At 37.2% G+C, this 18,469-nt stretch overlaps 1 protein-coding gene across 3 annotated transcripts in view; it reads left to right on the top strand.

The window, feature by feature from the left end:
- Positions 1–18,469, top strand: part of CADM2 (cell adhesion molecule 2) — a 588,594-nt gene that overhangs the window by 406,486 nt on the left and 163,639 nt on the right. For all 3 annotated transcript variants that reach the window (XM_039556023.1, XM_039556015.1, XM_039556007.1), the window contains one exon: positions 8,827–8,976. In XM_039556023.1, the coding sequence (XP_039411957.1) occupies positions 8,827–8,976 (150 nt within the window). The remainder of the gene's footprint in view (positions 1–8,826; positions 8,977–18,469) is intronic.

The raw sequence follows: 18,469 nt of genomic DNA, 5'->3' as shown, positions 1-18,469 counted from the left end.
TCACACCATCTGCAGGCACCGTATTCCCACCTTTAAGACAGCGTTGCCTTTTGTGTGTAACAACACAACTCTTCAAAATAGTCTTTATATTTATGAAGGGGATTTTTTTGGAAAGTATGTTTGATTTGTCCATACTTTGTTCCAATGACAGAACTCAAAGATCTGACTTCCATATATTGATCCTCATTTACTGCTAGGATGGTTTTATCAGGAATGTTTACAACTACAGAGCATTTCACTGAAAAACAGCACTGATTTGGTAGTCAGAACAGATAAGTCTCTGGCCAAAACCTGTTTTTTCCACCTTTGCTTTTTTCTTCATTTACCTTTGAGGATGACATGTCACCTGAAGCAAACTGAGCAGTGAAAGTGTTGCAAGTCCAGGTAGCAAGGATTTATTTAGTGTACTAGTGCAATGACAGGTGATTCTTATTCAAACTTGTTTCCAAAACAGAGGCAGGTGGTAAGATCAGTGTTTAAATGTTCTAGTCTAATTAAAATACACTGAAGTAAAAAGAATTTAAATTCGCAGAAACAAGCTGTGGTTTAGTAGCAAATTTATCACTGTTCTTTCTGGGCATACATGTGTAAAAATATACACAATATGTGTTTACTTATATTTTAACAAGAATTAAAGCTACTGTGTGGGCAAATACTAAGGCAAACCTAGAACAGTTTTAATTTTCACTTTTGCTCAGCTGTTCAGTACAGTGAAAAGTTTAAGCTTCCATTTAAACACAGGAGGTTCCATTTGGTGAGTGAGCTTTTGCCATGGGTGTTTGTAACTAACAATAGGCAGTTCAGTTATGGTGCATTTTTGAGGATCTCTGAATGCTTTTTGAGGTTACAAACATTCAGACAACAGCACTTCTTGGAGCTGATTTGTATAGTTGCCTCTTCCTCTGTCTTTTAACTTCTCTTTGAATGACATTTCAGAAGTTGGTGAGACAAAGTTAAAAGTGGAAGGATTTTAAATCTTGGTTGTGTTCTGCTCAGATAGAAAAAGTGGTCAAACAGAGAACAAAGATGAATAGGTACACAATAAAAAAGTTCTTGCCAGGTGGGTTACCTGCATGTTGGACTTCAAATACCATAATTTGTCTTTAAGGATGAAGGAAGGAGAAAAAGTGTATTCCTGAAGAGATGCAAGTATATTTTCTTTTATAGAAATCAATAGCTGGAAAGCCTGAGAGAGCATTTTTTCCAATAGATCTGAAATTTTTCACAAATGGGGGAAAGGAAGTCATGAAAGGGGTTGTAGTAAAATGAGCAGGAAAAAAATGAATCTACTGATACATTTTTTCTTCTTTGTGTAATTACCTTTCTGTAGAATGTTTGATATGGAAAAATGAAAACCAAAGTATTTTGATTTTTCTGAAGAAAAACTGTTTTCTTTTAATACTGGGTGAAAAGTTAATATTTCTAATAATACCAGTCCATCTTTTCCTCTAACCAAAATTTATTCAATTATTTTGGAATTCCTAGTAATTTCCCTCTTCTTTACACATTACTTATTTTCAATAATAGTATTATTTTCCAAAGTATTTTCTCCCGGTATTAACGCTAAATGCTTTTATATATGCCCAGAGTATTTCAAACCAGGATTAAAACAGAGGAGAATTGTGGGAAAGGCTGTGATTGGGCTACTGAAGTATCTGAGAGATTAGCACAGGTATCTCCTTGGAGCATTGATGTGTGAAGTAAGAAAGCGCAACTATTCTCATTTTGTAGATTAGGAATAAAAACGTGGTGACAATGAGGCCCAGATCCTCAAAGAAGTTAAAGTGTCCAATTCCTTACTCTTCATGTTAGGATTGGATGCTGTCCTGCTTTTAGAGAAAAAGGACTTTTCAATTCATTAAGGCACAAAGAATTGAGCATAATGCTATAGAGTGAAAAGTGACACAAAGTCTGAGCCGTATTTACAATTATGAGAACCAGAAAATTCATCAGTTTGTTGTCACATTTGTGGGAAGATGAGGCTCACTTCAATTGTGTTTGGATTTGTAACTTTCTCAGGAATGTAGAGTGGTGGAGGAGAATGCCTTTTAATAAGTAATAACTGAATAATGTCACTGGATACTCTTCTCCATTCACAAGCAAATAATACCATGGTGATAGCCTGAAAAGAGTAAAAAATAGTCACTTATCCAAGGTTCCTAGGAAACAGCACTGTTTGTGCCTACTCTTGTTACAGCGGGGATGGGGGGAGACCCCAACATACTCTTTTTTATTTTTTTCCCCCTGTTGTCTCTCTCATGCTTTTTCCTGTTTGTCATTGTGGAATAATTCTACTTCAATATGTTTTTTGGGTTTTATTCCAAATTTATATCTGCAATCTTTTTCACTGTAATATAGTCCAAGTTAATCATATTTTGAGTTAGCTGTTGGTTTGGAAACATACACCTGAAACACAGGGAATGAAGGAAGGAAGGAAGGAAGAAGAGGCTTCTTCCTTTTCTTTTTTTGCTGTCAGACATAAATTCTATAGTCTGAAATCAGAGGCTGTATTGGTTCACTCTTGTCCTTTGCCTTTGCATTATTTTAGTATTGCTGAAACATTTAAAAAGGCTCAGTGAGCTTGAATGCACAGTCTGGGGGTAACAGTTATTCTCTGCATCATTTCTTCTCTCTCTCCTAAACCTGTCATTCTGCAGTAAGTTTCTGCAGTGTTCTCATTAATTCCAATGTTCTCTGCAAGAGGTTTTGTTACTGGAGTATGTAGCAGTTATTAGAGAACACAATTTTGTTTGGTTTGTTTCTTTTTTTAAACGATGTTTCTTCAGTGAGCAAACAATTTAAGGGATATTTTCTCCGGGCATCAAATCAAAAAGTATTTACAATCTAGATATGGGACTAAATTATTGCTGTTTAAGATAGCAAGTTCAGAAAGGTGGATCCATCCAGTTAAGGACTCTCTGTACCAAATAATGCTCAGGAAATTCTTTTGTTCTTTAAAAATGCAGTGTGAATGCAGTTTAGCATGCAGGCACTTGCTCTATTGCCTCTTGAAATAAAGCAAAGCAGGTAGTTATGCATCAGGAGTTAAACTGTCTTTTTTAATCTGTCATCAATATTTTTACTGCTCCCTTAAGACTGTTCTAAGAAATTAAAAAAAAATTAGAGGCAACAAATCATGTAGTTTCTTCCTTCAGATTTTCCAGGACACTAACCTTCAATTTGGTATCCATGCTGGCAGCCTAGAGAAGCAGATTCATTCCCATTGCAAAGTTAGAAGAAGCACACAGTTGCACAGTAGTGCAGATCTCAGTTTATGCCTGCTGAAATGCAGTTCACAGTATCATTGCTCTTTAAATTAGATAAAGACAAGCTAATAATACTTTGTCTCCTTGGAGAGGTGTTTGCATTATTTCATATATAAATTAAGTGAGAAAGCCAGGAAAGTGATTCAGTATATTAGATGTTTCATCATAATGGCTTTTTTTTCCTAATGTTTTAGTTTCTTTACTAAGAAAGAAGGCCAAAATTAATGTATTCTCCCTACAGATGCAAGCTGATATTTGAAGTAGTAAGTTTCTTGCTCTTTCACCCAAATATTTACTCTGTTTTTGTTTTTAGGGCCTGGTCCTATTAAAATCAATATTAAAAATCAGACTGTTTTGAAAAAATAATTTGCTCAAGTTTGGGTTTTTTGGTGTTTTTTTTTTTTTTTTTTTTTTTTTTTTTTTTTTTTATTTCCTCCGATACAGCTCTGCATTTTTATGGCCTCTGGTTTTGTCTGAGACCATGCTGTGGAGGTATCAAATAAAAAGCCCATGGCTTTGTGGTTCCGTGCAAGACTGAAAAGGATAAATCTCTGCTATAGAACTGTAGGCTCTACTTTTTCCCTCTTGCATGCTGATAAACTCTATTTACCTCACAGGGACTCTGGGTAGCCAGGCCCTGTGTAGAGCCAATGTGCCAAAACACTGATAATTCTCTGCATCTCTGTCACCTCTTTTCTAGGCCATCCTCTCTATCCACAACTTTTTTTTTTTGTGGCTCTCTGATGCACAGTGGTATGAGTAGGCAAAGCTTGCTGCACTGATGCTGTGCTCTTAATTGATACTGATACACTCTTAATTTGTGACATAACTGTTTACTTTCCAAAAAGAGACCTTTGTAGAAACAAAAGTAAAGAGAGGATTATGTTTTCTCAGTGCTCACAGCCACCTAGTCACATTTATAATTAGCCTGGTAAATTGATTAGAATGTATCACCTAAGCGTCAAGTGGAAGTGTTGAACTCATTAAAGAGCTTTCATTGTAATTGCTAAAAGTAAAAAAACAAAAAAATACAAAGCCACAAAACCAAGCAAAAAACCTAACCCAAACATAAACAAAAAACCTGAAATGAACTCACATGATGAATGTTTACAAACTGGACCAAATAATGATAATTATTCTACGTAGACTTGTCACACACTGAGATAAAAATCAGTGTTAAATGTAAAAGCAGTTTAGCCATGATTTTTGGGTGGGAAAACAAAAAAGAAAAGCCTTTCTTGGCAAGAACCAGCTTGTGGCTAATGAGATACGAGTGTTGGTCCTTCACAAAGCATTGCAGGAACAACCTGTGATAGAATATACTTAACTATAGCTCCATCTAGTCCAAATAGCTGAATACTTTTGCTAACAAAGCTAAAATGAGCAGAGGGGCTGGAATACAACATGATGATAACAGTGTCTCGATGCAGCCGCCTTTTTTCAGTAATTTCATTGCTTGTTGTAATTTACGTTTGCAAAACCTTGTAGTGTTTTCCTTTTCAGATGCAAAGGAATTAATAATGTGGACCATCAGTAATTTTTTTTTTTCATCTCTTTATTAGTGTACTCCATACAGGCAGTAAAATTGTTTGTCCTTGCTCTAGATTTGATTGAGGAGCAGAATGTAATTTGATATACTGTAGTGGATATACATATATATATGTATATATATATATATAGATAGATATAGATATAAATATATATATATATGTGTGTTTGATTGACTTGACCTGCTGGTGGAGGTTAGAAATGTCATTCCCAGCCATTTGTAGGGAGGAAAGCAAGTAATCTGGATGGGTAGCCCTGTCTTTAGCATCTGAGTTGTAGTCTTTATCTCAATTATACTTGTCAATCACCTCAGTTAATAGTAAAGTAGGAAATAAATTGTACTGAACTTACCTAAAGAGCTGTGTCCAGTGCAGTGAAATATAGGGATGTGTAAGTAAGAGCTACAGGAGAACTGGAAGAGAAAAGGGAAAAATCCCAGCCCCGTGGTAAACCTTTAGTCATACCTGGGTCTGACCCTCAGGTCAAGAGGATTAATTTAGGTGTGCAAACAGGAATACAAAAAACTGGTAGAGAAGTGGCATCACCTTTGTATTTTTGCCTTCTGTGACTGCAGCAGTGGGACTTCCAGGCCTGGGCTGCACACTTCAGAAAGAAGAGGACACATGGAAGAGGGCACAGAGAAGAGCCACAGACTAATTAAAGGATTGGAAAAATGTCATCTCTGCAGAAAGACTTGGGAGCTCAATTTGTTTAGATTATCAAAAAGAAGGTTAATGGATGATTTGATCACAGTCTCTAAGTGCCTACAGGAGAAATTTGATAAAAGAGGGCTCTTCTGAGCAGGGGAAAAGATTTAAGAGCCAGTGGAAGCTGGATGCTATAGTGAGACAAATTTAGAGCAGGGGTGAATTCTGTGGTTTTGTTTGAGCAATGAGGACTGTTTCTCTCTGAAATAAGTTACTGAAGGGCCATAAATTTTCCATTACTGGGCTTCTTAAGCCAAGGTGGAATGAATGGTTTTGTTAGAGGACATTAACAGAAACAAGGCCTCTCCCACAAAATACTGTGAGATCCTCAGGAACCAGAGGCAATCTTCAGTGGCATAAACCACTTCTTTGACATTTTAACAGCTGTGTTAAAAGGCATGATGCTAATGTTTTCTTTAGTGTTCACCTGTTTCATATAGGGTTTTACCACCTCCTCCAGTCCTTCTGGACCCAAAGTGCCTTCTTTAGTATCCCAAGTTAGCTGCAGATACAAACACTAAAGTGAATCTCATGAGTTTTTCTTTGTCTTAGTTTTCCCATCACTTACTAGTATTTTTTGTCTTCATTAAGAGATGTGCAGTACCCTTTCATTCGGACTTGCTTTATCTAGTTATCTCTGTCCTGTACAGGCTCCCTTCTTTATACTTGGGCTACTTTCCATGTTAAATGTCTCCTTTTCTCTGAACCTCTTCTCCACTCCAAGCTTCCCGTGAAGCTCTGTGCATCTTCTGCAGAACCACACAGATTCTCTGCTGGCAAGGGATAAGATGAACATTTTGGTCTTCTTTTTATATGCTAGATTAATTCTTGTTTCCAAATAATTAGCAATCACTGGGGTGGCCAGAGAAAAGAAAGTTCCGACTTCTTCAGGTTATGGCATCTGCAGTTTCTATTTATATGGTTGATCAGAATAGTTTATGTACTGACCAGAGATGAGTCTGTGACTTGGCAGTCAGTAACAAATGATAGAGTGCATGTACACTGACACCTCATGATAAGAGCTGTAATACCAGACAGAGAATACAGGGTAATTATGGGGAGATCTCCTAAACTGTGTTAATAAGGTCCTAAATCATTACAGCAGGTTTTTTATTAAACTACCTCCCATTCCAGTTCTTTAATGTAAACGACAGATTTCACTGTGCTAATCTCTGGCACTAGGTTCTGTTTAATGCTTCTTGTAGGCAAAAAGTATTTTAGCCCACATAGTCTCCTATTCACAGCTCATACTTTAGAAGGTTATTTCTTTGGTGAGTTGCCTGTAATTTAGTGGAAGTAACAACAGGCTGTGTGCATTTTTCTGGATTTTAAAAATTCTAATTTAAATGATAAGCAATTTATGCAATATCTTGAGGTTCCTTGACACATTGGAATTGAAAGAGGAGAAATGGAAGGAAATGACAAATCTTTTCTCTTTTCTTTTTTCTTTTTTTCCATCCTTGTTTATTATTTTTCTCTCATCGTTGTATTTCTCAATGTGTGGTTTTCAAGAAGCAGGGTTTGATTAATGAAGTGTCAGATACAGAGGATGTCATGAGAATTTTGGCATTTATTATTTGCAGCATTTAAATTAGCCATGGTATTTTTAGTATTCCTTATTTTTAATTTACTATGTCTGTTATCCTGTTGATAGTAAATACCCTCTTACAGTAAATATCAGTACACAGTAAATCTTGATCTTTAGACAACTGTAGTTGATATTTATTCAAAAATTATAATAGTTATTCAGATTTGCATTTTGGTGGAAATATTTTATTTATTTCACTGATGGGGGTGCTTATGTTCCATGTCTACGGCCATCGGGATTATTTCACATAGGGAAATCAAAATCTGGCTAGAATTATGGTTTTGGCAATATCAGTAGGTCAAATAGAAGTTCAGTTGTTAATCTTTTATTTAGTACTTCCTTACTCTGCTCCTCTGCAAACCTGTATCCTAGACAATAGATTTCCATATTGCCATGCTTTTATATTGAAGACATGCCTCACTTTAACTTGTTTGGGAACAACTCTGATGAGAGGCACTAAAATAGGATGTTTCTCTGAGGGTTTTATGCTGGATTTATGATTCTGTATTGTATCATTAATGGGTATTGTATTTATTATATCCTTGATGCACTTATGACACGTCTATGAGCTTGTTCTCTCCTGTAGGACTGTAGAGAGATTTTTAATTCCTGACACATCCCACTTGAGCGTCAGTCTTGGAATTATACTTCTTATGCAAGCATCTCTACCTACTCTTCAGTGCTTCTTTTAATAGAACCTGTGTAAAAGAAGGAGAAGAAAGAAGCATACGTTTCATTTAGAGTATTGGGTTGCCTTTCTTTTGCATTGTACCCTTAAATAAATAACGTATCTCCTAGATAACAATCATACATTCAGTGATGTGTCTTGTTTATTATTGAAGGTTTTTTCTTTCCCCACCCATGTTAAAAATCACTTCCATGGTTTTGTGCTCCCTTCTTGCAGTCCTGTTTGTCAGAACGTGTTGTGCTGTTTGACAAGAGGTGTGCTATTCTCACACTACATAAACACTTTAGCCTAACTGTGCCATTGAAAATGCTTGTGATTCAAGAACCTGACTGATACTGCTCCTGCATTGTGTAGAGGCATTTGGAAATCTTCCCAGTGACTTTTCAGCAAGCACTTAATGTGATTCATAATGCTCTGGGATAGAATCACAGATGTGAAAGAGACCTACTACATCATCTCTTCTGTTTTCATATGAGATCAGGTTATATTCCCCCAACAGCATATGCATCAAGTATTAGATTCACACTACATTTGCTCTCCAACAACTTTCCAAACCTGACACAGAAAACATCATCCTGAGAGGCCTTTAAAATGTATAAAAAGAAACAGAGAGTCAAGGTTGCCCCGTCCCTCTGTTTTAAAAACTCTGTGGATTTTTATGTTATGCTTTCAGTGATGTTTTCAACAATGATTTAACTATATTGCTTGCACTGAGATATCTTTGGGTATGTCTGAGGAGATAAAATTGCAGAGTATTTCTTTGGAACTAAATAGTTACGACTTGGGGGGTGGGGGGGAATCCTTTTTTCTTAATTCATCTCTCTGTTTCTCAGGTACAGAGAATATATTGTAAATGTAATTTAAAAAAAAAAAAATTATACTACCTTTCTTTGGTCAGACTAGATCACACTGAATTCCAGGTCTGTCATCTGTGGGAAACTGCTGCAATAAATTCAATCCCAAAACTTAAATATTTTCTTTTTTTTCTCTTATTCTCTTCCTTTCTGCATCCCATCCCTCCCTCCTCAGGCAGCCAAGGGCAGTTCCCACTCACACAGAACGTCACAGTTGTTGAAGGGGGAACAGCAAATTTGACCTGCAGGGTCGATCAAAATGATAACACCTCCCTCCAGTGGTCAAATCCAGCTCAACAGACACTGTACTTCGATGACAAGAAAGGTAAATTATTTCCTGAACTCATGCTTCTGCACCGTTTTTTTAATAAGAAAGAAATGTTTAAAACCATTTCTCTTTGCTACTCTAATGTGAATGTATTTCCTATATATCCTAGGACTAGATGTTTTCTGTTACAATTATTATATGATTGTTTGTTGTGGTTTTTTTTTTTGACTGGGGTTCACTGAAATACTATCTTGCACATTACAGTATATTTAAATTATTAAAAGGAAAATAATAGGATTAGAAATTCTTATTGTAAGATAATTTGGAAAATGCTGCAAAATATCTTGGTAGAGAATTTATGGGTGGCAAGAGGTGGCAAGAGAAGTAGTATCCCATAAAACTTGTGACTTGTTTTTATTGGTGTTATGCATAAATATGTATTCTATATATTTTTACATTTGCGTATATAATCCCATAGTTTGTTTCTGGTGTACAGCAGTCTGGTTGTTAGTGAAATGCACAGTTGCTGTGGTAGGTGTTCTTAACAGCTAATAGAAATACTTGTATTTTGTGTCCTGATGTTTCCAATGTTTCCATGCACAGATTTTTTAAAATTTTACTTAAATGGGGGAAGAGAAAAAGACAGGAAAACATCCATTCCTTACAAAAAGAAGGACATTATTTTGCAGTGGTATATATTTCTAGACATTGATTTGAACTGAAAAATCATTGAGTTTTACATAATAGAATGCTAATGTAAAGATTACACTAGATTCTGTAAAGAAATTTAAGTTAGGAGTAATAAATTCATCACTTGCCTTTAAAAAATGTGAAAGCTTCGGTGTTGATTTCAGTGCTACAGAAGTTCAACAGTTATACTTAATTCTGGTGCTTGAATTTATTTTGAAAGGTGCTCCATGCTCTAGAACATATTTCAACAAGTGCAGTCATTACTCCGCTTAAAATAAAAGAACTGATGTCCAAATGCTCTGCTGAATGATTACAAGACTTTAAAACACCTTGTAGGACTGAAAGCGCTTTGTGGATCCGTGCACTTCAATAGAGGAGAATCTAAAACCTGTCATTTTATACCTGCAGAAGCTGCAATCAAAATATGTTTTTTTACTATTAATATAATAGTTGAATAGATTCTCTTGATGGTGTTGAAGTGGTTCCTTTCTCTTTTATCTAATTTCCTGTAGCGTGTAATCATTTGATTTGCAATTTCTTTGAAATCATAAGTACCTTTTGAATGTAGGATTGAAGATGAGAGGTTTATAAGGTGCAAACTTTGCAGCTGTTAGGTCCTGTGCTGTAACCTTTGTCCACATGCACCCCTTTATTTTAGCTGTAGTCATTGGTGATCTGGGGTGGGTAAGTAATGCCTGCAAAACTAAAAGCAGAGAGACGTTGTCTACTGATAGAGCACATCAATACTCAGAAAATCTATATCTTTTATAAAATAAGTGACATTTTAAAGGATGCTGAGAAGGACGTGTGAGGACTGAAAATACATTAATTTGAGCATTGTAGCCATTTTGGTGTGAATTGAATTTTCTGTGTGGTTTAGCTAAATCTTTACTTTTACAACAAATAATTGAAGTCTGTATTACTTTTTAATATAATGAATTAAAGCAACAGAATTTGAATGGCATGCAGAGTAGTAAGTACTAGAAGCAATTTATATTCCCCACAGGAAATGTGCAGAGCTGAAGTGTGTAAATTTAAGGGACTGCAGTCTTTATTGAACTTTTAGCTTGTCCCAAGACTTGGAGGAATATTTGATGATTAATTTTATGGAGGAATTACTCTGCATCTATTGCACATGAAAACGTCTTCAGGTCCTTTAGCTGGAGATATTAAGTCTTATGTTGGCAGTGGTTTGCACTCTGTGTGATATTTCCAGTCTCAAGTATACTGAGAGGAGTGAGCAGTACATCCAATTCCTGCATGGAAAACATTCTGCCACTTCTGAAAGTGAAGTTACAGCTTTCACTGGCAATTTTTCCTGTTTGTATGTGTATGGGTTCATAAGAGTAAGAAAGACGTTCCTTTCACATGCCTTTGATGCTTGCATTATTGAGCCAAACTGGAGAGAGGTATTTATTAGTGGTTTTGTCAGGAAATGATGGCAAGTGAAACTGTAAAGGCTTCCCCTTTTTTTCTCTCCTTGTTTCCCACTTCTCCCAGCTAGGCATACAATTTGGCTATAAAAAAAGCAGCTTTCTACTAGAACCAGTCATTGCATTTAATTTATTGAGAGCAGTGCCTCTGCCAGAGTCTATTCAAACCTGTCTCTTATTGTTAGCCAAAACCAACCTCCAGGTCTTATTTATCCTTTCAACACCATGAGCATTGCTTTTTAATAGCTGTGCTTTGCAAACTCTGAAAATTAATGGAAACTTGAACAGCCATAGAGTTATGTTCTGTGTAAAAAACAGAAGCTCAGACAAGGTACGTCACCAGCAGCCTTTATATCCGTCAGAGCTGAGTAACTCTGGGTGTTGCCATGTTAGGAAATAAGTCACATTTGCTTACTTTGAACTTTACTTCCCTTCAATAGGTTATTTTCTACTTATACGAATGACACATGTAGGAATGGGAGCATATTTCTTTCATGTCTGGAAGCATAACACAAATTCAAGAAATCTTTTTGTTGATAGCTGTATATTTTAATAATTATGAGAGAGTCAAATAGTAAAGTGAAGGAACGTGTGTAAGTATCAAAAGAGGGTTGAGAGTGCAGCAGAATATGAGGGAGATGAGAGTTGTCATTGTATATAATAATTAAGGTTAGAAAAGACCTTTAAGGTCATAAAGCCCAGCCACTGACCTTAGGACCACCACCATATGGTGCAAGAGGTGCCAAAAATAGAGCAAATTGTCCATGCAGTGAAAAGCCCTCCCCGCTGGATTGTCCTTGGCAAGACCCATTCTGTGTTCACGCTTCTTTCTCAAACAAGTTGGTTCCTCTGTCTTGCAAAGGCATTTTTTGACCAAAATAGAACTTCTTGCAAAAAAGGGAGAAAGACTCAGTCACCTGTGCCTTTCATATTTCTGTGCCTTTCCTCGAGGGGTTAATTATTAGTCTCCAGTTTATTAAAAATGGATGACGTATGTATTATGAAGAGCACATTCATGTAATTTTGCACTCTTCTGAGCTGTGGTGCAGTCATTGACATTGAAGTTAGGAGTCATCCTTCCTTTTTCTGTTTTAGGTATTTTAACGTACAGAAATGCAATGAGCCAAACACACTAATACCAAAACCACATTACTAAAATTACTCTTCTCTTCCCCTCACATACTGTCGTGGCCACCTCTTTCTAAGTACAGATTTTTTTCTCAGTTAAGAGGATTTTGTGGCTAGTAAAGAACACTTTCATCCCAACCTTCACACCAATTTAATATTTATTTAATATTAATAAAGGAGACAAGGACTATTTTTAACTTGGGACATTTCTGGCACTTGGCCTTTACAGCCTTAAAGTGATATAGACAGAAAATTAGGAGTGCCTTGTTTCAGAAAAGGCAACGCTGTGGATTTAGTGAATGTGAAATCACAGTTCAGAGGTTGTTTCCAGGTCTTCATCACTTGCAATAGGTGGTTTGGTTTTGTTGTAAATTTAGGCCTAAAATGTGTTTGACTCGTTGAGGTGATAGGAATAGGGAGAGGAAATAAATCCTATTTTCTTACAGGAAATTAAGTTGTAGTTTTATTTTAGTATCTAACCAAGGTGAAACTGTTGCTTCCCTCCAACTCTTTCTTTGATACTCTAAAATATATTAAGATTTGAAATAACTTTGTCTTTTTTATTATTCTAATGCAGAGTAGCTAAAATATATGAAAAAGAAATGTTTGATGTGGTGAACTTGGTCTCATTGATGACCTATCTCCTTGCTGTCCTTTTTGGTACTTCTATCTTTTTCTGGTTCCTCTACCTCAGAAATTCAAGGGCACTTTGTATCAATTTGATTTTTAATTCTTTCTCTTTCATTTGAAACATCAAGCTTTTACCTGAAAGTAAAAAATACTGTATTGAATAAGTGGATACATGTTCTTAAATGTTAATAAGCTTAACAACAGGGTCTCCAGCCCCCTGTGCTCCACCAAGAGAATTTTAAAGATTGTGTCTTCCTTAAAAATAGGAATTCACAACTCACCCTAAGCAAGTTCAGATTCTCTGGAAACAAATGCAAATTGCATGCTGCACTTGAAATGAGTCTTTCCCTACACAGTTTTCAATTAAAATGAATAATTGCCATAGAAACCTCTGTATCACTTTATGCACCCAAGTACCTATAATTGCATAGCTGCCTTTGGAAGAAGCACAATGTGCAGCAGTGTAGAACTGGCAGATATTATTTTAAATTAATGTAGGTTATTCTAGTTTATCTTCACTGGTGTCACTTCTTAAGGATTTTGAGAGGGCAATAAACGCTGAGAGACATAAATATGAATGCAGAGCTATAAGGAAAAGGCCACAGCATGGAGGCAGAGAGATAATTGATAAAGAGAAGACTGAAAAGAACCTTTATGCAACTTGTTATAGCAGCCATCTTCTCATATTCCCATTCAGTAGGGGGAATACAGATAAATACGGAGCAGGATATTGAGTTATAAAGGAGGCGTGTACAACTCAACAATGGCCGTTGATATCAAAGGTATTTAATCTCCTCAATATTAAAATGTGTAATTGGACTATAAAAAGGAAGAGAATCTGTACCTCGTGTGTACATACCTAACAGTTTTGCTCAGTCAGGCAAGTGCAAGTGTAAAATACCTGCTCTCCACCTTAACAGGGAAGTTTGCAGGTTTGTTGATAGTAAAACAAGGGTGTGTTGACATTGACCACGATAAGTTTGCCACAAACTGACACAGATTTTGATGAGACGTGTGCCTGATGCTAATCATAGGTGGGTACATGGCCCCTGTGCTTTCATCAGGTAGTAGCACTTTCATGTCTTACTGAAAAATTAGAAAGGATATTCCAGTCTCAGGATTATTCATCCCTCAGCATCAGAATATATTTCTTTAGATGACCTTTGATTTTTTACATGTAAGAGTACTTGGCATTTATGTAGCTCCCTATCATCTTGAAAGCTTTCAAAGATAGTGGTGCACTAGGCAAGGGTTGTGAGAGGGCACTGTTCTTGCAAAGCTCTCGAGAGCTTCCCTGATAGGCACAGTGATCTGGTGGGAACACGTTTGGGTACAGCAGCTGCCCATGAGGTTCAGCATTTGCTCCCTCTCTGGGGTGGCACTATTATGTTGGAACTTATGTGAGTTTAGAGAGAGGCTGTGTCTCTACTCAAACCATCATGACTGTTGGGATGGTCAGCTGTGCTATCAGCTCCATGAAAGCAACTCCTGACTTTTTGCTTTCTCAACAGAAAGATATTTAGAGGGAGACTGAAATTCGCAGTGTACAAGGCATGGGATTTTAATTACAGTGTCACGTATGTCAGTTTAGAAGGATTCATTAGTGCAGAGAATTTTTTCTGACTCTGACACTAAAATGGTGATTGAATTGCCATCTAAAAGGCTGGTCCTTTCAGGTATGAAAATCCTGTCTCTCTGATGTTATAGATACAAAACTCCATTCTAGTTAGCTGTATTTATCCTTTGACTTGTTTTATGGCAGCCAGGCTCTGGATATTGAATTTAAGTATAAACCACATCTACAGCTTTCTCTGGTGATCCAGCCTCAGATTCTAATCTGCATAAACAAGCAGAGGTACTTGTGAGTTACAAAAATAATTGAGGACATTTCTGACTGGAGGGAAATGCTGAACTTGCCTCTTGTAGACATTTAATGATTCTGGTAAGCAGTTGAATTTAAGATGTAGGTGTGCAAGTAGACAGAAGGAATTGGCTTGTACAAAACATGAGTCAGAGAAGCAAAGAAAATAACGTTTCTTTTTGCGGTAGAAAGGAAAGTAGAACATACAGGGTTTAAATTAGTTATGCAGGACAGGGAGGCAGACAAGCTGTATTGCTGGGAGTATGGAGAGCCTTAGCATTTAGGTAATGTGAAATCGAGTAGCAATGATGAATGGACTTACATCTCCACCTTCACATGCTCTGCCTCCTGTTACATAATTGAGTGGAGATGGTATCAGACAGGAGATGATGGCCAAGCTTAACCCCATCCTAGGGTACACATATAAATTAGAGATTCACTGTTACTTAGAGTTTAATAGACCCTTTCACGGAGAGAATACCTTGTAGTCAAACTATGAAGTAGCATGAAAAACAATGGGGAAAAATGCAAGAAAACTATACAGATAATTTCTGAAGTACAGCTAGATAAGTTTGGGGGAAGTTATACAGAGGGATGGGATTTTATCTCATTTTTTTCTCCCTGAGCTGAAGAGCAATACTTTGGAAATGTTTATAATATTTGGGAGGCTTCTAGCACTTAAAGAAAAGAATTGTATGAGATAGAAATCCTATTTTTATACAGAGCTTTCCATAAAGATCTTTTAGAATAGTCATTCCAAGGTATGTAGTTGAGATCATTTTTTTTTCTGTTGGTCATATCTGTTGATTCCACAACTATGCCAGACAAATATCAGTAGCTGTGTGGCCAGCTCTTATCTTTCCTTGAGACCCACTGTATGACATATAGGGACAGATAACCTGGGTTAAGTCTTTCAGCTGCAATTTTATTTCTTACTTATGGGTTCTTGCTCTCACTCACTCCCCTGCAAGGGGTAGGGGAGAGAATCAGAGAGGCAAAACCAAGAAAAGCTTACAGATCAATGTTAAGAGAGTTTAATAAGTGAAGGCAATGGGAATAAAAAATTCCAAGTAGTGGAAAGGCAGTCACTCACTCCATCCCACCAGCAGTGTGATGCACCAGCCCGTCTCCAAGCAATCCCTACTTGGGGAAAACAACTCCCAAGTTTTGTTATTGCTGTATTTTATGGAATATTCCTTGGTCAGATTGGGTCAGCAGTCCTGGCTGTGTAACCTCCCGACCCCTTGGTCACCCCCAACCTTCTCACTGTGGGTGCAGAGTGAGAAACAGAGAAGGCCTTGACACTGTGCAAGCACTGCTCAGTGATAACCGGTGCGCTGATGTGTTTTCCACACTGTTTCGGTCATGGACCTAAAATACAGCACCATGTGGGCTGCTATGAAGAAAATTCCATCTCTACCAAACCCAGTACAGCTTCCTTCTGGGTCATGGATAGGAATAAGCTTAAATGATTTTGGATGGTAGTTCATTAGTGCTCCGGGGAAAGAAAGACACTGTCTTAGAACTTTTGAGATCAAGAAGTGTCTCACTTTATCCTTAAACCCCACAGGTTTCAAAACAGGTTGGCACTTTTGAAACCTGGAACGCTTGTGTTCATGCATCTTAAAAAAGATAACGTGATCAAAGGGACCAGGAGTCTGTTAAAATATCTTGACAGTTATTTTCTGCATGAATATGAAAATTGCATTTAAAAAATGTATTACAATGCATTAGAATATTATTTCATTGCAATAAATTAGTAGAACTACTCCCACTTACAGCATTTATTTTTCCATTTCTTAGCAGAATCAAGGGAGTAAATGGCCGTATTGTAGAGATGGTTAGAAAATGTAGGAGCTTGCATTATATTGTGCTGAAGTGTGGGTATGTGCAGAAATTAGGTTTACCAGCACTCAAGCTAAATGGAGAATGAAGCTGATATATTGGAATATGATGAATTGAAGTAGTAGTTGTGATGACACTGCTAAGATTACTCTGTAATGAAGTTTCATGATACTCAGGCTGCTGGCTATTTTTGTTTTAAAAGGCAAAGAATCTTTTACTAGTGAAAATTCCTATTTTTTGGGGGCAGTGGGGGGGGTGAAGTTCAAAAGAGGCACAAAGAGAGATTTCTTTTATCTGCCCTCTCTGCACTAGTTGTTTACGTGGATAAGCTAAACTTCCTGGGATTTCTGAAGAAAACAAGCCTGCTACATTAAATTCTGAACCCATTGGGGTTTTTTCAGACAACTCTTAGAGCAAATGATAGTGAGGAACAGTTTGAGTGCAGAGAAGGGCAAGTGGGACAATGCGCTCACAATGATAAGTGGTAGATCCCGGAGCAGTAGAGCTCAGCATTGTACATCATAAGAAACCTGAAGGTAGGCAGAAAAAGACATTTTGTTTTTAATCAGGAGCACAGTGAACAGTGTTCCTTAGGGAAGGTGAAGGTTATTTTTTTGAGAAACTAGGTGACAGGCAAGAGTGCTGATTGTTATATCACAGTGTATTCAGTATAGCAGAGTCATAGGAATAAGAGAGTCACCAGACAGGCCAGAACCTGAATGTTTTGTCATATAAGTGATTGTTAAATCCAAGAAAACTCAGCTGTGGAGAATAGAAAGAACTGACTTTGTAAGGGATAACTGATATTTGCAGCTCTGGTGAAAATTATGCGTCTCAGAGGAAGACAGCAACAGTGGAAAATATTGAAGTGCAAATATTTAGAAATGGCATATCAGTGTATAAATGAATAGCTTAAATGAATAGGATAAAAGCATAAAAATATTTATGATTAAAAGGGAAAGACAATCATGGAACATTCTGATATTCCCCAGACAGAAATTTGTGATGTTGGATATAGAAAGAAGAAAAAATCCACACCACAAGTACAGTCATGACTTTGCATCTGGAGGATAAAACTCTTCCAAGGGCAAGGCAGAAACCTCTGAAAACATGACAATATCTGCGTGGCACATTGCGATGGAGAGACATCTGAGCTAGCTAAGATATTGCAGACAGGTCTGTCCAGATTCCACAGGGTTTATCCAAGCAAATTAGATCAGCTGAAAAGAATGTTTTTGGGATGGCTTATATAGATGGATGTAACTTAACACATTTAAAATTTAAGGTTGTGGTACTGCAAGCAGTCAATCAAAAGCTGACTTTGAAACAGGAACTGGAATGAAATGCAATATAATCTCAGCAGCCCTGCACTAACAGCAGGTGGTACAGTCACTGCCATTCCAGCTGCTTTTAGAAGGGTTAACGTGGAGATTAACTATCAGTTAGTAAATGCTGGAGGAATAAAAACACAGCAGGTCAAGGAGAAATGTAGTTCAGATGAGTGATTCAACAGCATAAGTTTAGGGAATTACCCAAGTGGATGGAAAAGAACTCCAAAGGATATGACTGAAGGACAGTGACTGCCAGGTAGGGAAATAGTAATGGAACAGGAAAAGCCTCTTCTATCAGCATGATTCAGAATTCCCACTCTGCATTACCTAGGCCTGAGACAACTGGATTGATTCCAAACCCTCCCCAGAAGCCGGTTTGATAACAGAGTTGTACCTGTGGACTCCAGCCCTGTGCCCTCTGAAATTACAGCTGCTCTGAGGAGGTGGAGGCTTGCCAGGTTGTGGATTCATTTCCATATTGCTCAGGCAAATAGGGTAGAGATGTCCCAGAGATGTTCTGTCCCCGCAATGTTGTGTTAGCCAGGTTTAAGAGTCTCTTGGCTCAGGGACATAAATCCTCTCCAAGTTAAAGCTGGCTGTGAGTATGAACATCTCTGTAGCAGGCTTGCCTC

This window comes from Corvus cornix, chromosome 1, assembly GCF_000738735.6.
Source record: "Corvus cornix cornix isolate S_Up_H32 chromosome 1, ASM73873v5, whole genome shotgun sequence".
Classification (NCBI taxonomy): domain Eukaryota; kingdom Metazoa; phylum Chordata; class Aves; order Passeriformes; family Corvidae; genus Corvus; species Corvus cornix.
The sequence above is the reverse complement of the archived record's forward strand: the minus strand, read 5'-3'. Positions and strand labels throughout refer to the sequence as shown.